This window comes from Colias eurytheme, chromosome 1 (assembly GCF_061535395.1).
Source record: "Colias eurytheme isolate Ceu_HAF_F1 chromosome 1, ilColEury1 Martin Lab GWU primary, whole genome shotgun sequence".
Lineage (NCBI taxonomy): Eukaryota > Metazoa > Arthropoda > Insecta > Lepidoptera > Pieridae > Colias > Colias eurytheme.
Window position 1 is genome coordinate 11,431,864 of NC_142980.1, and position 16,550 is coordinate 11,448,413.

A 16,550-nucleotide genomic window follows, 5' to 3' on the forward strand; every position below is an offset into this window, starting at 1 on the left:
GATTTTATACAATATGATATTAAAACACGTCTAAATGCAATTTTATATCAATATAAATTATTATAATACTGCCTTGCATATCTTTGAACTATGTACTTATTTATTTTATTAAATTTCACAAGGAAGAGCGAGAAATAAAACAGAAATAAAAAAAAAGATTCAATAAATTGAAATATTAGGTAGCCATTTTCCATAATAATGATCTATTTCAAAAATCACTTATAGGGAACCGTTTTAGTAATCGATTATATTACTTTTATAATACAATAATTACCTACGGTTTATTAGAAAGTTAGTCATAATTACTGTTATCATTAAGTGAATATGATTCATTTTTCGATACACGTTCATCAACTTTAAGTAAGTTTAAGTTTATTTTGTATGTAATCCATACTAATATTATAAAAGCGAAAGTAACTCTGTCTGTCTGTCTGTTACTCAATCACGCCTTAACTACTGAACCAATTTGCATGAAATTTGGTATAGAGATATTTTGATACCCGAGAAAGGACATAGGATAGGAAAACGCGGGCGAAGCCGCGGGCGGAAATCTAGTACTTTTATATAATTTTCTTCAAAATAACTACCTCTCTATCGAATATGTGACTGAGTAAGTTTTTCCTCATTAATTTTCTTTTCTTTTCGAAAAACTTGAATTTTATTGTAGACTATGCCTACTCATTCATATATTTCTTAAAATATAATATCATCGTTATAAAACTAAAATATTAAAGTTGATATAAAAGAAATAAATATGTAATATAGTAATATACCTTCTCTACAGTATACCAATGAATTTCATCACATTTCGTTCTCAATTTACTCCCGTCATAGAGTTGTAAAGTCGAACTACACCTACAGCGAAGAACTAAAAAGCTAATTAATGAAGTGTGGAACTGTAGACATCTCCAATGAACCAAGACACACGAATGACTTCTCTAAATGTATACAAACTCGACGATCTGAAGGCGACATGTGTAGCAATTAGCTGACTAGGTACCTGTTAGTTTAATGACAGATGGTTTTTAATGACATGATAAGGACTGTCTGTAAACCCGACGCGTTGGCAGTGTGAAACTTCGCCTTATCGTTGATACATAACACTTGACAAGTTACATGAACTAGACACTATAATGGAACCTACCTACTAACACCGTGTATATTTACATCTCATAATTTGGTATTGCCTTAGTTACATCATAATTATCACGTTCAAGGTCTTGACTGAAGAAAATAGTAATAAATATAATTACAACGTCTAGTTGGTTCTTTTTTATGGTTAGATGTTTAGAGGACACAACACTCGACTGCGTTTGTTTTAATTTCAATAACTGACAGGAAATTATGAATTTGCTGTGAAGCTCATTTATATCATAGGATCACAGATTTTTTTATTATAAACATAGAAGAGTAGGTAAACTTAAAATATTATAGCAAGTGTGTTTATAATTAGTATCGAGCAATAGTAAAACTCTCATAGATAAGGTACCTAATTCTGTGAAGCCTTTTTATTACAGCTGTGTAATCTCGATTGAGTGTATTGTGTCCTATGACATTCCTTTAATTAAGTAACAAGGCAAACACGGAGACGTTTGCGACTGGCAGGGCAATATCCGGACAGTGGAGTAAAGACATGAATCCTAAACACCTAAATGAAAGGTCAACCAAGCCTTTACCTTGTCAATTGTTTTATTTCTTAAATTAATTTAGATATTACACAAGGTCTATAAATATAGGAATGCCAATTTCTTGCAAAAAACACACATTCTTTTGATTCTATGTTCGACATAAACACGACAAAGACTTCTAGAGAAACTGGCAATTATCGAGTGTTACCTACGTTATAATATTCGCAATAGTAGTGCATATCATGTCTTGTAAGTCTAGGTCCACATCATCATTTTCATATTATACGCTTGCGGTTAAGGTCTTAGAAATGTGGAGCTTAACTTGATAGTGACTCTTAGTTAATAACAAAGGGTTGCTAACGAGGTCACAGGGTCAGCTCATCTCTTGCTGTGTAAGTGGACGACTGCTCAACTTCTGATAAAGGTTATCCGCTGATTTTCATTGTGTTCACTGTAAAGAGATAATTAAATCGTGATATGATCGTATAGATAATATGTGGGAAGTAAATCCGCTTTCGCCATGCTTCTGATTCTAATTCTTCTAAAAATCTATTCGTGGTATATTATGTAGTTAATAACTTGAATGAAATGAGGTATTCTTAAAGGCTATTCATTCTATTAAAAACTACTTACTAAAATGAACCTACGGAAAACTGTAAGTAAACATTTTCACCCTATGCCTAAGTCTAGATTTCGAGGTATCCCTACCTCGAAATCTAGAATTGCGGTAATCTTTAAAAGGATTCTGGAAACTTAGGTAGTTTTAGTAGAAAGGAAACTTTCACACTAATTGGATTTTGGGCAAATTAATCACGTCAAAGTTTTATGAATATCTGTGATAAATTATAACCCCGAATTATCAAATTTTGCTGAAGCGAAGCGGAATCACAATTCACGGGGCGTTTTTCTTCGATATAACGGTCTTTAAAAAATGCCGCAGTACAAACGGCTGTGGGAATTGAAAAGGTTCCTGTTTCGAGTAAAACAACAAGCGATTGTGATCAATTGATAAACACGAAAGTTTGTGTAGGTATATCTGGCAATTCCGTTAGCAGGTAGGCAGAGCAAACAGTGTTTGAGGCACTTCGGCTCGGCTCGTAATATCCGGACCAGAATAGTGTATTCCAATTGCATCCGGACTACGGGCTCTCACATGAAATTTCATCAAACGTAGTATATAGATACTATTTTCGAATAATGTAACATTAAAGTCGGGACTTGGGTGACACCACGTAGAGTAAATATTGGGACTGCTGCTGTGCATACTATACAAGGATTTATATTCTCAGAATATTATATATTATGTATTTATGTAATGCGGCTTAAAAATGAATCAGAATATCCTACTTACATCCAGGGAGTTATTGTATTAGTCGATGACAAAACCTGTACATACAGTACATAGACTTTTAATTCAAATCTTTTTTAACTCCTTAAATTAATATGCATATTGCATACGCATACTGTATACGAAATTAACAAACTCATCCCTAACTATTATGAATAATCCTTTTTATATTAACCACTACCCATTTTAGGTACTGACATACTTAGCTTTAAAATCAGCATTTCAAATGCTCGCGTTCGAAAACAAATTCTTGCACAAGCCTTGCCAGGAGGTAACATTATGAGCGTGGTATGAAGAGGGTGACATAGAGCCTTAAGACCGTCAGAGCCTCGCTTGCATACTAATGAAAGGAAAACAATAAATATGTGACTGTCATTCAGAACGTCTAGCATTGGCTGCTTTCGTGTATCATCAGTGCTTTAGTGAGGAACTAGAGAAAATTCACACGTCGCACATGGAGTTAAGGTTCATTCTAGCACTTTGTTTTCGATTGTTTTTGGTTACACTTATAGTAACTGTTCTTTTTATCACAAGGCTTCAATATTTGGTGTTGGTAAAGGTACTTAATAAATTAGCGAGTGTCGGACTTTCGTGTCAGTTTCTTTTTCGTCTTTTTCTCACCAACACATTTTTCAGTTGCTTTCATTTTAGTAGAGCTTGTTATGTAGGTAGGTATACTCTCTAAATATGTAGTTTCATTTACAGAAAGTATCGCGTATAGTTACTTGCAAAAGAAAGGGTTATTTTGGTTCATCTTTATTCAATGTTACAACCATCCCAATACATTATTCGACACAAATATTCCGAATATTCCATTTTAACCAGACTAATAACGAACAATAGTTAAATCATGCTATTATGCACCAATCTTCATACCACAGCGATATATTCCATACCAATCGTCCACAATACGCAGTTACACACGAATTTGCATAGTTTTGAAAATCAAGAGCCTGCCAATTAAATTATACAGCCGGGATGCTCCCTCCCTTATTCGGAACACGTAAGTATGAAGCAATAGGTGGTCATATTCCGCAAGTTTGATTCGCTCTTTCAAATGTGTGCCGTGTTTCCATTGACCTCACTGAAATGCACCGAAATCAGTTTATGCTCGCATGTAACATTCCGTTCGTAGAAACCGTGATTAATATCATTGTTTCCCCATCAAATATGTTATTGGGAAATTCGGCACAATAATAATGTAACGTACCTATTCCTAGATGTGTTTTCGTAGCCTATTATAAGAGTACTCCATTAAAACACGGCATGAAAGCCCATATTACACTAATTAATTGGCATCAAAATGTATAATTTGAGGCGAATACTGAAATTTCCTCGAGAAGCAGCGTTCAGTTATTAATTTAATACCACTAGTTGCCATTCGGGTCTGTACCTGCGACACGTAAGAAGATTAAATACTTGGATGGCAAAACCGACAATTATGGAGGAAAGTTCACTTCGCTTAATACCATTGATGTTCGACGGGAATTATTATTTCATAGTGCACAAAATGTAAGGGTTACAAAGCCCGGAATATTACATGAAGAGCCTTTTATAATTTACACATAAGTCCCGTTAATGGACATTCATGGTAAAACTCTCTATTAGAAGACGACTTTCGTCTTATAACTTTATGCATTTTGTAGATTGTGTTAAAATATAGTTACTACTGAGAAAATATGTCTATTAAGTATCACACTTTTACGTGATAAGTGAAATCGTTAAATGCACATTACTTATGCATTGGCTTTTTTGGTCACTCTACAAATAATCTTGAGTTTTCTAAATCACGAAAAACATTAACGTATACAATAGCCTATGAAATAGCAATTGGAACCAGATCCGTACGTAGAGTCCTAGGTTCAATACCACGTTGATACTTATTTTTCTAAAAAAGATCTCCTCATACTTAATGGGCCCTCTTCACAATGGGCAGCGTTATGCGAGTAGAACCAATCACAATAGTATAGAGGGCCATGTTTATTTATAATCGCTGTATTGTAATGGCGGCAAACACCAACGATCATTTGTTGGGCCAACGTTGTCCATTGTGAAGAGGGCTCATAATACATGTTGGTATCTAAAAGTATGTTGTAATGTATTAGGTAATGATTAGGCTATATTGGCATTTGGCATACGTGTTATACGCCTTGATCTCAAGGTAATCATCCACTGCGCTTCGTCATTGTCTTGTCACGTTTAGAAAAAAAAATGATAAACATTTGATTACGTCAGATAACAACTTACATACCTTGGCAGCTATGAACATAAATGGAATGAGAACATGTTCTATTTTATGAGATAAAAAATATTTATATTATGTGGCTGGATCAACACCACTTCGGTATTTTAACGGTTTTTAACGATATTTAGTGGATTAAAGTCATTATGCAATTTTCAACTGTAATATTGCTTACAAATTTCAATTAAGTAGTAAGTAATACTAGATTTAAAATATTATATTTTCAGGATTCTTTCGTTTGTGCGATAATTAATGTTCATGAGGTTAATGTTATCGTAAAGTCCATTCCCTGGTTACCTAGCAACCGCAAAAGAAACTATAACACACTAGCCCAAACACTATGCTCTTACTTACAATCATGACTAAAAAGGCTGTTTACTTCGAACCAATGTTCCCTCCTTGAATTTGTGTTAAGTGTTATTTGTTTTATAAGTGCCATTATCATTTTAAGGAATAGGTGAGTGAATTCATAGCATTTTATACCTACGTGGACTTCCATGCAAGTGCGTACTTAGTTACTACGTCGTAGGACCTTTTGTTAGACCGAGGTTTTTTAGTTTATTATAAATTTTGGATATCTATGTAATATTATAGTTATATTGAAAATATGTGAACTTAATAATATTTAATACCTCATAATTTGATTACCGCTATGGTTCCTGTAACGTACCTACTTTGGGACTGAAAAACAGGTTGATCGATAACTTATCATTATTGCTAAACAAGTCAAAAACTGTAAAGTATTTTTTTTAAGTGTCAAATAATATCAATTACTGGTTTAACGATTAATCACAGAACATTTTGTTACAAACATATTAAGAGGCACCAGCGTAATGTATTGCTATGAGTCACCTCATTAAGAATTCAAACCGTTTTCACATGAAAGAATTATTAGCTATTGCTTTCAAAGCGGTTACGAAACTCCATTATATTAATAAATGTAAATAATGTGTAGCAGTTATTACTGGGCCTGTGGTTTTTGCGTAGAAAAAAGTTAAGAAAAAATATCGGCCGCTTAGATAGGATATAGTAAGGTAACAATTGAAAAGGTTTCGGGACCCTTTTGTTGGAACACAAATATGAACCTGTCGCTATTCTACCTGCGGGATGACTCATGCTTACTTAACTGTGTCTACTCAGTGACATATGGCGGTAACTCAAACAAGATACACGATGTTTCCCGACTATGGAATAATATGACAGATTAAAAAGGTGTAGGGTGCTGCTCACTGCATTTGGGATCCTTCACTTTCATATTTTATTACGTGAGAATTTTGAATCGGAGTTTTACAGTTTTGAATTAGTAATCTTCCTTTTTAACCGACTTCAAAAAAAAGGAGGAGGTTATCAATTCGGCCGGTATGTTTTTTTTTTTATGTATGTACACCGATTACTCCGAGGTTTCTGAACCGATTTACGTGATTCTTTTTTTGTTCGATGCGGGATGGTGTCGAATTGGTCCCATAAAAATTTTATTCGGATAGGCCCAGTAGTTTTTATTTTATGAGCATTTTTGTCTGTATTTCTAAATGTTGCAGGTGCAAGTTTGAAGTCGGTTGTTTTTAACGCAGTTATCACTTGTGTTAAAATGTTTTTTACTACGTACGGTATAGATGAATATTATGCTTATAGATATTCAATATTAATGTTTTTTTATAATTAGTTTAAGCTCAATTTTGCTGTTAAATCATGTGATGATGTTTTAAATTTACCTTGAACTGAATACTTCGTTAGCCTATAGCATGCCTATAGTATTAATAAATTACATCATCGTAAGTAAAACGGGTTTTAGTTAAAGGAATGCTTAACGTTATTGCGTAGCGCGTATCTGTAAATATTTGACTGGCTATCATTTTGTGAAAATGCGAGTTAACAATTGAATTTGTGTCCCATATCCATACTAATATTATTAACTGCGAAAGTAAATCTGTCTGTCTGTCTGTTACTCAATCACGCCTTAACCTTTGAACCAATTTGCATGAAATTTGGTATAGATATATATTGATACCCGAGAAAGGACATAGGATAGGTTTTTTCCCGGAAATCCCACGGGAACGGGAACTATGCGGGCTTTTCTTTGACTGCGCGGGCGATGCCACTGGTGGAAAGCTAGTTTATTTATAAACCTTTTTGATGGCTTAACCACAAAATACAATTAATATGATTCAGTGTATATACACATGAATTACTTCTATTCCAATATAGGAAACTTCTTATATGAATAAATTAATTAACTAATGTGATAACATTCCAACTGTTTTAAAATTATCTTTTAGAATACACAGAGAGTGGACTTTGTGAATCAGTTAATTTACTGTAGATGCATTTGTTACCAACTATTATTAAGCGTGGATTGTATTATTAAAATTCAAATATTAATAAACACATTCTTCCAGGACCATGTCGCGTCTAGCCTGCCTGCTAGCTGTGGCTGGCGCTTCAGCCCAGCTCACGCTTGACGGGATCCGCTGCGGACAGCTGACGTGTCAGCTTGAGGAATACTGCTCTCCGGAGACCAATAGATGCGCTCCCTGTGACGTGGTGTGCAACAAGACGCACCATAACTTCGACAATGGGCTATGCATTAAGGAGTGTCAAGGTTCGTTTCTTTAGATGACTGTTTAGTGTTTGAAGTTATTAGGTAGTTATTAGGTAGCCTCTATGTCACGAATTGTCCTATATTTTCATTCAGAAACTAAGGCTCTATGTCACGAATTGTCCTATATCGTTCATGTTTCATGGTATAAGTTGTTTTGTCCTAGTTTTCTATACATCGATAAAAATATGAGGTATGATTATCCGTGTTAATGCAAAGGTCGTGGTAGCATACCTACTGGTGTAGGTATAATATTGAAAACTTTTGTATTATAAAACTAAGAAGACTTGCAAAGCGTGCTTAAGAGTTGAAAGGTTCATTAGAGTTAACAAAGTATGCGGCTCCGGGCGGTTGTGGGCTGTAGGTACGCATTTTTATTTTTATTAATTTGCCTGTGTTGCATGGAAAGACAGCTAGACTAGATTTCCTTAGACTACATAATTTTCATTAAAAATCTTATATTTCATTATAAATATTTTGGTTTTATTCAACTAGCTTTCCATTCGTAACTTTATTTAAAGATTGAAAAGTGCAGTCTTTTTAATTATGATGTCATTGGAACTTAGTAATTTATTAAATTCCAATAAGAATATTAAAACGAGATTGAATAAGTTTTTTTTCCTGTAATGGCAATATTATGCGTAATGTGAAATGGAAATCAAATTGGAAAATAATATTATCGTTGTATTGATTTGCTATAGGTATTTTATATTCATATTATTGCTTTAGGTGCCACATGGTTTTTCAACAAAAAAAAAATATTTAAAAATTCACGCAATAGTAAATTCATTATGGTTTGTAATATACCTCGTAGTGATTTCATATTTAATAGATAATTTAATCTTATTAATATTATTTTTATCAAAGAATTGTTAATAGCTTTCCACGAAAAGGAAATCCTCAAAATATTCAGATGAGTAGTTAAAATGATGACTAATATTTATCTACATACTATATTGTGGTGGAGGTCTTCTTTATTTTAACACGCGATATCACACTCTATCGCTTAGATAGTAGAGTCGATTTTCACGCACGGCCTTTATCAGTAACTGGTTTCGTGACCACAAACCGCCTACACTATCTTTATCCTGCTCTAATCATATGTGCATCCTGTTCTCTCCTGGGCAAAAGAATGCATTTCAGGTCAAACATCCCAAGCAAGATCATTTTCACATCGAGTCTGAAGGTTACCTAACTCTTTACAAATGAAGTTATTTATTTCATATAATAAAAAACGATTTTTATTTCCCTGGAAAAGTATTCTGAGAAAATTACTTAGAATTTTATATTAGCAATATCGACGCCCTAACAAGGAACTTTTTGTACATTCAATTCTGTTATAATATTTTTCTATTCCCATTTACAAAAACAAATTATTCCGTAGGTAGGTTATATAGAATTTTATTTTTAAGCTTCGATAAACAATAATTGGCTAAATTGGATAAAAATTTATAAAAACTAAACTTGAAATATTTTCCAATCACGATCACCAGAATCAGGATCTCATTACATCAAACACGAAAGATAATAACCGCCACACGAGCGAGGCGACGCGACGGGCGAGGCAACAACAGAAACGGATCATTGGTGAGGGTGCAACAATACCTGTTAGCGTCATGCTCTGTTGCCGACAGGTCCGCACACACACACGCACAGTCCCTACGCTCGTGTGCGCAACAAAACAAATGCAACACCATTCTTGTTTATAAATTGCGCAAATTCCAACATTCTTCTGCACATACACTGACGAATAGATTTCCTTTTCGATAGACGTTTTTGAATCCCTTTGCTAACTGGAAATTTCTCCCTTTATTTATATTACAACCGTTGCAAACTCCAGCTATTAATACAAGCTTCAACAGAGTATCCAATCGGAATTATGCTGGAAAATCTAGCGACCAGCGTTTTTACCATGCAAACAGAGCCGACAAGATAAATAATGTCCGAGCAAAGAAATCTCTCCGCTTTGCGGTCCTTTAATAATTTAACCGTGGAATTCGTGCGGAACCATAAATACGATACGCTCTTGCATTTTGTAATAAACGCACGGTATTGAAAAACGCTTGAATTGTTATTAAAACATTTACATACCTACGAAAGTACAGGTTGCTTTTATCTGTAAATTTTACCAGACGATATTAAAAAGTTGGACGGTATTTATAGAGCTGTAGGGAACTTTGTGTAAATAGTAAAGGATTCATATTGGTTGTTTTTTTCAGGATACCTTCTGGACTTGCGCTACATGCGACGATCGGTAACGATGTCCCCACCCTCCGACATTAACAGTAAGTGCTTAATGACTTTATAAACGCAAGCGAATTTTGACAACGTATTATTTTGCGTGCAGTACAATATCAATTATTTTAATAATGATGCATGAAATTCAGGTAAACTGTTATCAAAATTCAATATTTGATGGACGCTGTAATGTTTCGAAGTAATTTTGAATTAACGGATGACATTGTTATGAAAATTGCTACCAAATTACAATTTCGCCGTAATTAATCAATAGTGTCATTCGAGGGCCTTTATATACCTTCTGGAATTAATTTACCAAAACGTATACGTTAGTTATTACACGCTTTATATTAGCTTCACCTGTACGTTTGTAAGTTTGTAACCGACTTCTTTGGGCGGGATTTTGACCCACTTTAAATGGCCAGATTTCGTTCAAACTTTGTAGATTTATTCAGGACCGATGACAATACACTAATTTGATAAAATAAATAATAGTTAAAAAAAAATAAAAAACACGCGTTTTATAGAAAACCGAACTAAAAGTTTTTTAGTTTTTTTAAACTATTATAATTTAATATGTACTTCATTTCGATAAAAAAAAACATTTGCGGACAGTTTCGTTCAGTTCGTTTTCGCATAAGATATAATTAATTGACTGACTGATGCTTAGATTTTTCGTATCCATACTTAATATTATTAATGCGAAAGTAACTCTGTCTGTCTGTCTGTTACTCAATCACGCCTAAACTACTGAACCAATTTTCATGAAATTTGGTAGGGAGATATTTTGATACCCGAGAAAGGACATAGGCTACTTTTTATCCCGGGAAAATGACGTAATCCCGGAAATCCCACGGGAACGGGAACTATGCGGGTTTTTCTTTGACTACGCGGGCGAAGCCGCGGGCGGAAACCTAGTTACTTATATATAGATAGTTACGTTGAAATTTGAATTTGAATAGTTACGTAATAGGAAAATATTTCTATTTTTACACGCTTTATATTAGCTTCACCTGTATGTTTGTAAGTTTGTAACCGACTTCTTTGGGCGGGATTTTGACCCACTTTAAACGGCCAGATTTCGTTCAAACTTTGTAGATTTATTTAGGACCGATGACAATACACTAATTTGATAAAATAAATAATAGTTAAAAAAAAAAATAAAAAACACGCGTTTTATAGAAAACCGAACTAAAAGCGTGTTTTTTAGTTTTTTTTAAACTATTATAATTATTATTGTATAAAAACAGAGAATAAAACTGTTTAAGACCAAAAATTTTATAAATAGTCACTATAGCAGACATACAACGATTTTTTCAAATATTATCCCAAACCAATCGTTTGCCTAGCTATTTCATGAAATGATTGGATTTGATGCAGGCAGTTAATTAAACGGAGACAACCTATTTGGCTACGACTTATAACTTATAACCATTACAGGCGGTGGCTCTCATAAATATATTTTTCTGTATCTGTCTGTTAGTCTGTTTATTCCAGCTAATCTCTGGAACGGCTGGACGTTACTCTGTCTGGTAGATAACTGATGTTATTTATTTATTTATAGCCTTTATTGCCAATATTACAGGTTACATTTACTTAAAACTAAAATTAAATTTCTTTGTGGGTGTTGGCGTGTCCTTGTGACACAAAGGCCTCTTCCAACTTCTTCCACTCGCCACGTTCTTTCGCCTTCCGTAGCCAGAGCGGCCCCGCCACTCTCCTTATCTCATCTGACCACCTTTTTCTTTGTCTTCCTCTTTTTCTTTTAGCATCTGCTCTGGGAGTCCATTCAGTAATGACCCTTGTCCATCGGTTTCCCTTTTCTCTGAGCATATGCCCTACCCACCTCCATTTAAGAATCTTTGTCTTTTTCACAACATCTTCTATTTTTGTTATATTTCTTATATCTAAAGCTCTTTTTCAATGTTTTTTTGTATAACCTAGTATGCTCCTCTCCATAGCTCGTTGGCATGTTACCAATTTTGTGTCATGTTTTTTTGTTTTAGCCCAAGTTTGGCAACCATATGTTAGTATTGGCAAAATGCAGGTATTGAATAGTCTTCTTTTAATTGTGATATTGTATTGTGTATTTTTAAATATTTCTTTCAGCGACCAGTATCTCTTCCAAGAATGAGCAACCCGTCTCTCAATTTCATGTTACATTTGGTCACTGAAAGCTATTATTTGGCCTAAATAAATATAAGAATTGACATATTCGATTAACTTATCTTCTATTTTAATTGGGGTTCGCGCTCTATTTGCTATAATTTTGGTTTTTTCATAGTTAATTGATAGTCCCACTTTTTTGCTTTCTTGTGCCAGTTGGAGAAGCATGGTTTGAAGGTTTCCAGGATTATCTGATATGAGTATTATATCATCAGCAAATCTGAGATGATTCAAATTTGTTCCATTAATGTTTATGCCGAAGTTATCCCAGTCTAATTTTCTAAAGATTCCCTCTAATACTGAGGAAAAAAGTTTTGGTGAGAGTGGGTCTCCCTGTCTCACGCCTCGATTTATCGGGAATACTTCACCTTCGGTTTCCAATTTTACTCTGGCTGTGCTGTTTTTGTATATATTCTTTATGATCCTTATGTATTTTTTGTTTATTCCTTGATTCTTCAAAGCTTCCCATATAGATTGGTGTTCCAGTAAATCAAATGCCTTGTTGTAGTCTACAAATGCCATGTAGAGTCGGTAGTTGTATTCATGGCTTTTCTCAATCAACTGTTTCACCACATGGATATGATCCGCTGTAGAGTATCCTGCTCTGAACCCTGCCTGTTCCCTCGGTTGTTCTTCGTCGAGCTTTTTAGTGATACGGTTAAGCAGTATTTTTGAGAAAACTTTATATACGTTCGACATCAGGCTAATTGGGCGATAGTTACCTATTTCAGATCTGTCTCCTTTTTTGTGAATGAGAGTAATGGTAGTTGTTGTCCACTGTATGGGGATGAATTCAGTGTTCAGGATGGTATTGAAGAGCTTAGTCAGTCTTTTTAACGTTTCCGGTAGTGTAGCTTTCATCATTTCGTTAGTGATGTTGTCTAATCCTGGTGCTTTATCATTTTTCTGGGATTTTACTGCTTGTTGGACTTCGCTTTCGAGAATTTGTGGGATATCTTCTGTACAGTCTTCGAGGCTTAAGTTGCTATTTAATTGAATGTCTTTGGTAGAGTATAGAGTGCGATAAAAGTCTGTAGTGCCACAAACTTATCTGACCCGGTGACAGTGTCACTGATGTCGGTTTCTTTTATATAAACAAAATATTCCGTATGAAAAGTCTGTGAAAATGTGACATTTCAAAATGGCGGCACGTAGTTCCAGTTTTTGCCACCGGGTCAGATAAGTTTGTGGCACTGTAGCAATCTTGAGGACTGGTTGTCTCCTTGTGACTTGTTTGTTTAATTTGTTTTTCATTTTTGGGATCCAAACCTCTTCCTCTTTTAGTTCTCGTAATGCCTTGTTTATGCCTCCTGTTTTCGATATGTGGTGTTTTATACGTTCAAATCTTCTGTCAGCTTTGTCTTGTTTAATTTTACGGTTAATTTCTTTGCTCAAGTTATTTATTTCTTTTAATGTGGCTTTGTCTCTTCTGTTTCTAAGTAGTAGTTTCCTTTTCTGAATAAGATCAATGGTCTGCGAGGTAAGTGGGGTTTTCTTAATTTTTTCCTTATATTTTATTTTATTTATTTTATAAATCTCATTTATTTCCGAGTTGTAAAGTTCCTGCATCGTATCTATTTCTTTTAATGGTATATTCCTTGGAAGTGTGAACATTGTTGTTGGGTTATTTTTCAAGTATTTTCGTCGTTTCCTAGGTTGTTTGTTGAATAAACTTGCTCTGACCATGCGGTGGTTGCTGTTAAAGTTAAAGTTATTTAAAACGTTGACGTTTTTGAATGATTTAGGTTGATTGGTTATTATAAAATCTATTTCATTTCGATAGGTTTGGTTTCCTAATCGTCTTACTTCGCTCAGACCTAAAATGTCCCATTTAATATCTTCTAAAGCTAGTTTAAGTTCCGTAAGTTTTTCTGGTGTCCTTAATGAAAGTGTATTAAAAGTAGCTATATAAATATTTTTTAGTTTTTCTTTATTTTTAGTGTTCTTAGTGTTCTTCGTTGGAAGGTAGTGGTCGTCTTCCCCCACGGTGACCAACCGGCTTGGGGTGTGTTCTTCAGTAGTTGTTTTGCATAAAGTTGTGTGATATTGGGTTTGATTCCAGGTGCCGTGGTCGTTACAAGTTTTTTGGGATTTCTGAGAGTGAATCTGACCTAGGACCTAGACCTAGATAGCTGATGTAATAAGGAATAAATTCGGTTACTTTTATAATTCCTCGCGGACGAAGACTGTACCTAAGCGAAGCTCCTCACTACGGACTACCGTACTGAGATTCCCCACTATAATAAAAAAGGTATCACATGAAAAACATAGAAAGTGACATACCGATTTACTCTTTACTGTATAAGTCTACTACTTAATAAGACTTATATTTTCAAGGCAAAATGTTCACGACGCGACGGTGTTACAGGAGGTATTATGCATGTACCGTGGACATTGTCCCTTGTCGCGTAAGTAGGTATGTATTTACATTAAGCGTATATCTATGGTATATTGAGTGTCTATGTTCTGTTCATATGTTTTACTTATCACTAGGTATATAGTATAAAACAAAGTCGATGTCGCTTCGCTGTCTGTTCCTTCTTTGAGGGATTTTTTTTTGAGGAAGGTTTAAGTTAGTTATTTGTTAGTTTTCTACAAAGAGTGTGAAGTCGAGTGCGGATAGCTAGTTTGTTTTATAATTGAGTGTAACCATGAGTGTTTTGTCTTTTCGGGTTGGAAAACTGAACTTTTTTCAGGTAGGAATTAGTATAATAATTAGGAGTGCGAATCTTATTAAAAAAAAGGATTTTTATGCGTATTTATTTAAATAAGACATAATATTAAATACATGAGAACTATTAAATAAGGAAATGACAAATAGTAAAATAAAATTTCGAAAATTTCTTATAGCGATACTGTGGCGATACGCTAAGGCGATACGTGAAAAACAAAAACAATAAGTAGTAGGTAATATTTATTTAATCATCAACTCAAAGATTCGAAACTTATTTCGAAATAATCATATTAAACTCTTTAAATAATCATAATCAATTTTAACTTAAATTATTAAGAAGTGTATCAAAAATGGAGGAACTAGCTGGACAGCAGAACTGGGTAACAGTAAATGTTTGTACCGCAATCTGAAAAAAAAAATAGTTGTTTTAGTGAAAAGAATGTTTGAGTTGGATCGACTACAAAAACCGTCTGATTACTAGGCTACTATAAATCACTAAAGCATCACATACACAATTAATAAATAAATTCATATCTACACTAATATTATAAATCTGAAGAGTTAAATCTCAGGAACACACAGGCTGATTGTCCATTTATCGAAGAGGGCTATAGCCTATAGGCTATATAGATATATACCTTCAGGCTAGTAGGTACTTGTAGAAGTGGAGCAATATGTAAAATGTAATAAGTAAATTTAATTATAAAAAGAGTAAAGACATAAACATTTAAGTATCTATTTCTTAACTTTGATGTTTATTTACGCCACAGTCATGTAAATTCTAAGGACATTAAAAACATACAGACGATAGTTACTAAATATTTAATGAAGATATTCCGTAAATGAAAAATTGAGTTAGGTTGAGCATAATGAATATTTAAAATAAAATTAGTCATCGTATACATCCTACTTATATAATGCTATGCTATGCCTGCATGCCAAATTTCAGTCCGATCTTGATAATTTGATAATATTTAGAGCACTCGGGCGAAGCTGTGGGCAGAAAACTATATAATATGAAAAGACTTACATAAATCTTCTTCCTTCTGAAGTGGATTCATTCCGTTTTCTTGTCTTTCATAACTATTGACTGATCTAATTTACGGCAATCTATAAGAAAAAAATATGTTAGTATGATCCACAGGTAGGTATGATCTATTTTAAAATAAAACCAGCTAATATGATATATTTAAGGAGATAAATATTTAAAACCTGTTATGTTTGGTTGCGGAAAAATATTTGGGAAAGGACAAATACTACATTTTTTAAAGATTTCCTTCTCCTATAAAATCAGCAAATATATATTATAGTAACAGGCATAACTTATTGTTAAATATTATGTAGATTTATTTGCGTATAATTAATAATTATTATTACGTTAATTCAGAATGTTATTACAGCTAGTAGCTTGCAGTCAAGCGATTAGCTGTAATTAGCGCACAATAATAATTACAGGAATTTAATGTTTTTGGATATCTGTTTTTATATATAAAAATGATTCGCAAAATGTGTTGGTAAGCGCATAACTCGAGAACGGCTGAACCGATTTCGATAGTTCTTTTTTTATTATATTCCTTGAAGTACGAGGTTCTTATGTAGAGAAAACGTAAATATGTACTACGGGCGAAGCCGGGGCGGACCGCTAGTATATAATGTTT

The 16,550-nt window shown here is 33.9% G+C and overlaps 1 protein-coding gene across 1 annotated transcript in view; it reads left to right on the forward strand.

Annotated features, from left to right (window-relative positions):
* Positions 1-16,550, forward strand: part of grnd (grindelwald) — a 29,361-nt gene that overhangs the window by 1,683 nt on the left and 11,128 nt on the right. Inside the window, exons 2-3 of the mRNA XM_090104538.1 lie at positions 7,615-7,817; positions 10,034-10,099. Coding sequence (XP_089960664.1) covers positions 7,619-7,817; positions 10,034-10,099 — 265 coding nt within the window. The 5' untranslated portion in view covers positions 7,615-7,618. The remainder of the gene's footprint in view (positions 1-7,614; positions 7,818-10,033; positions 10,100-16,550) is intronic.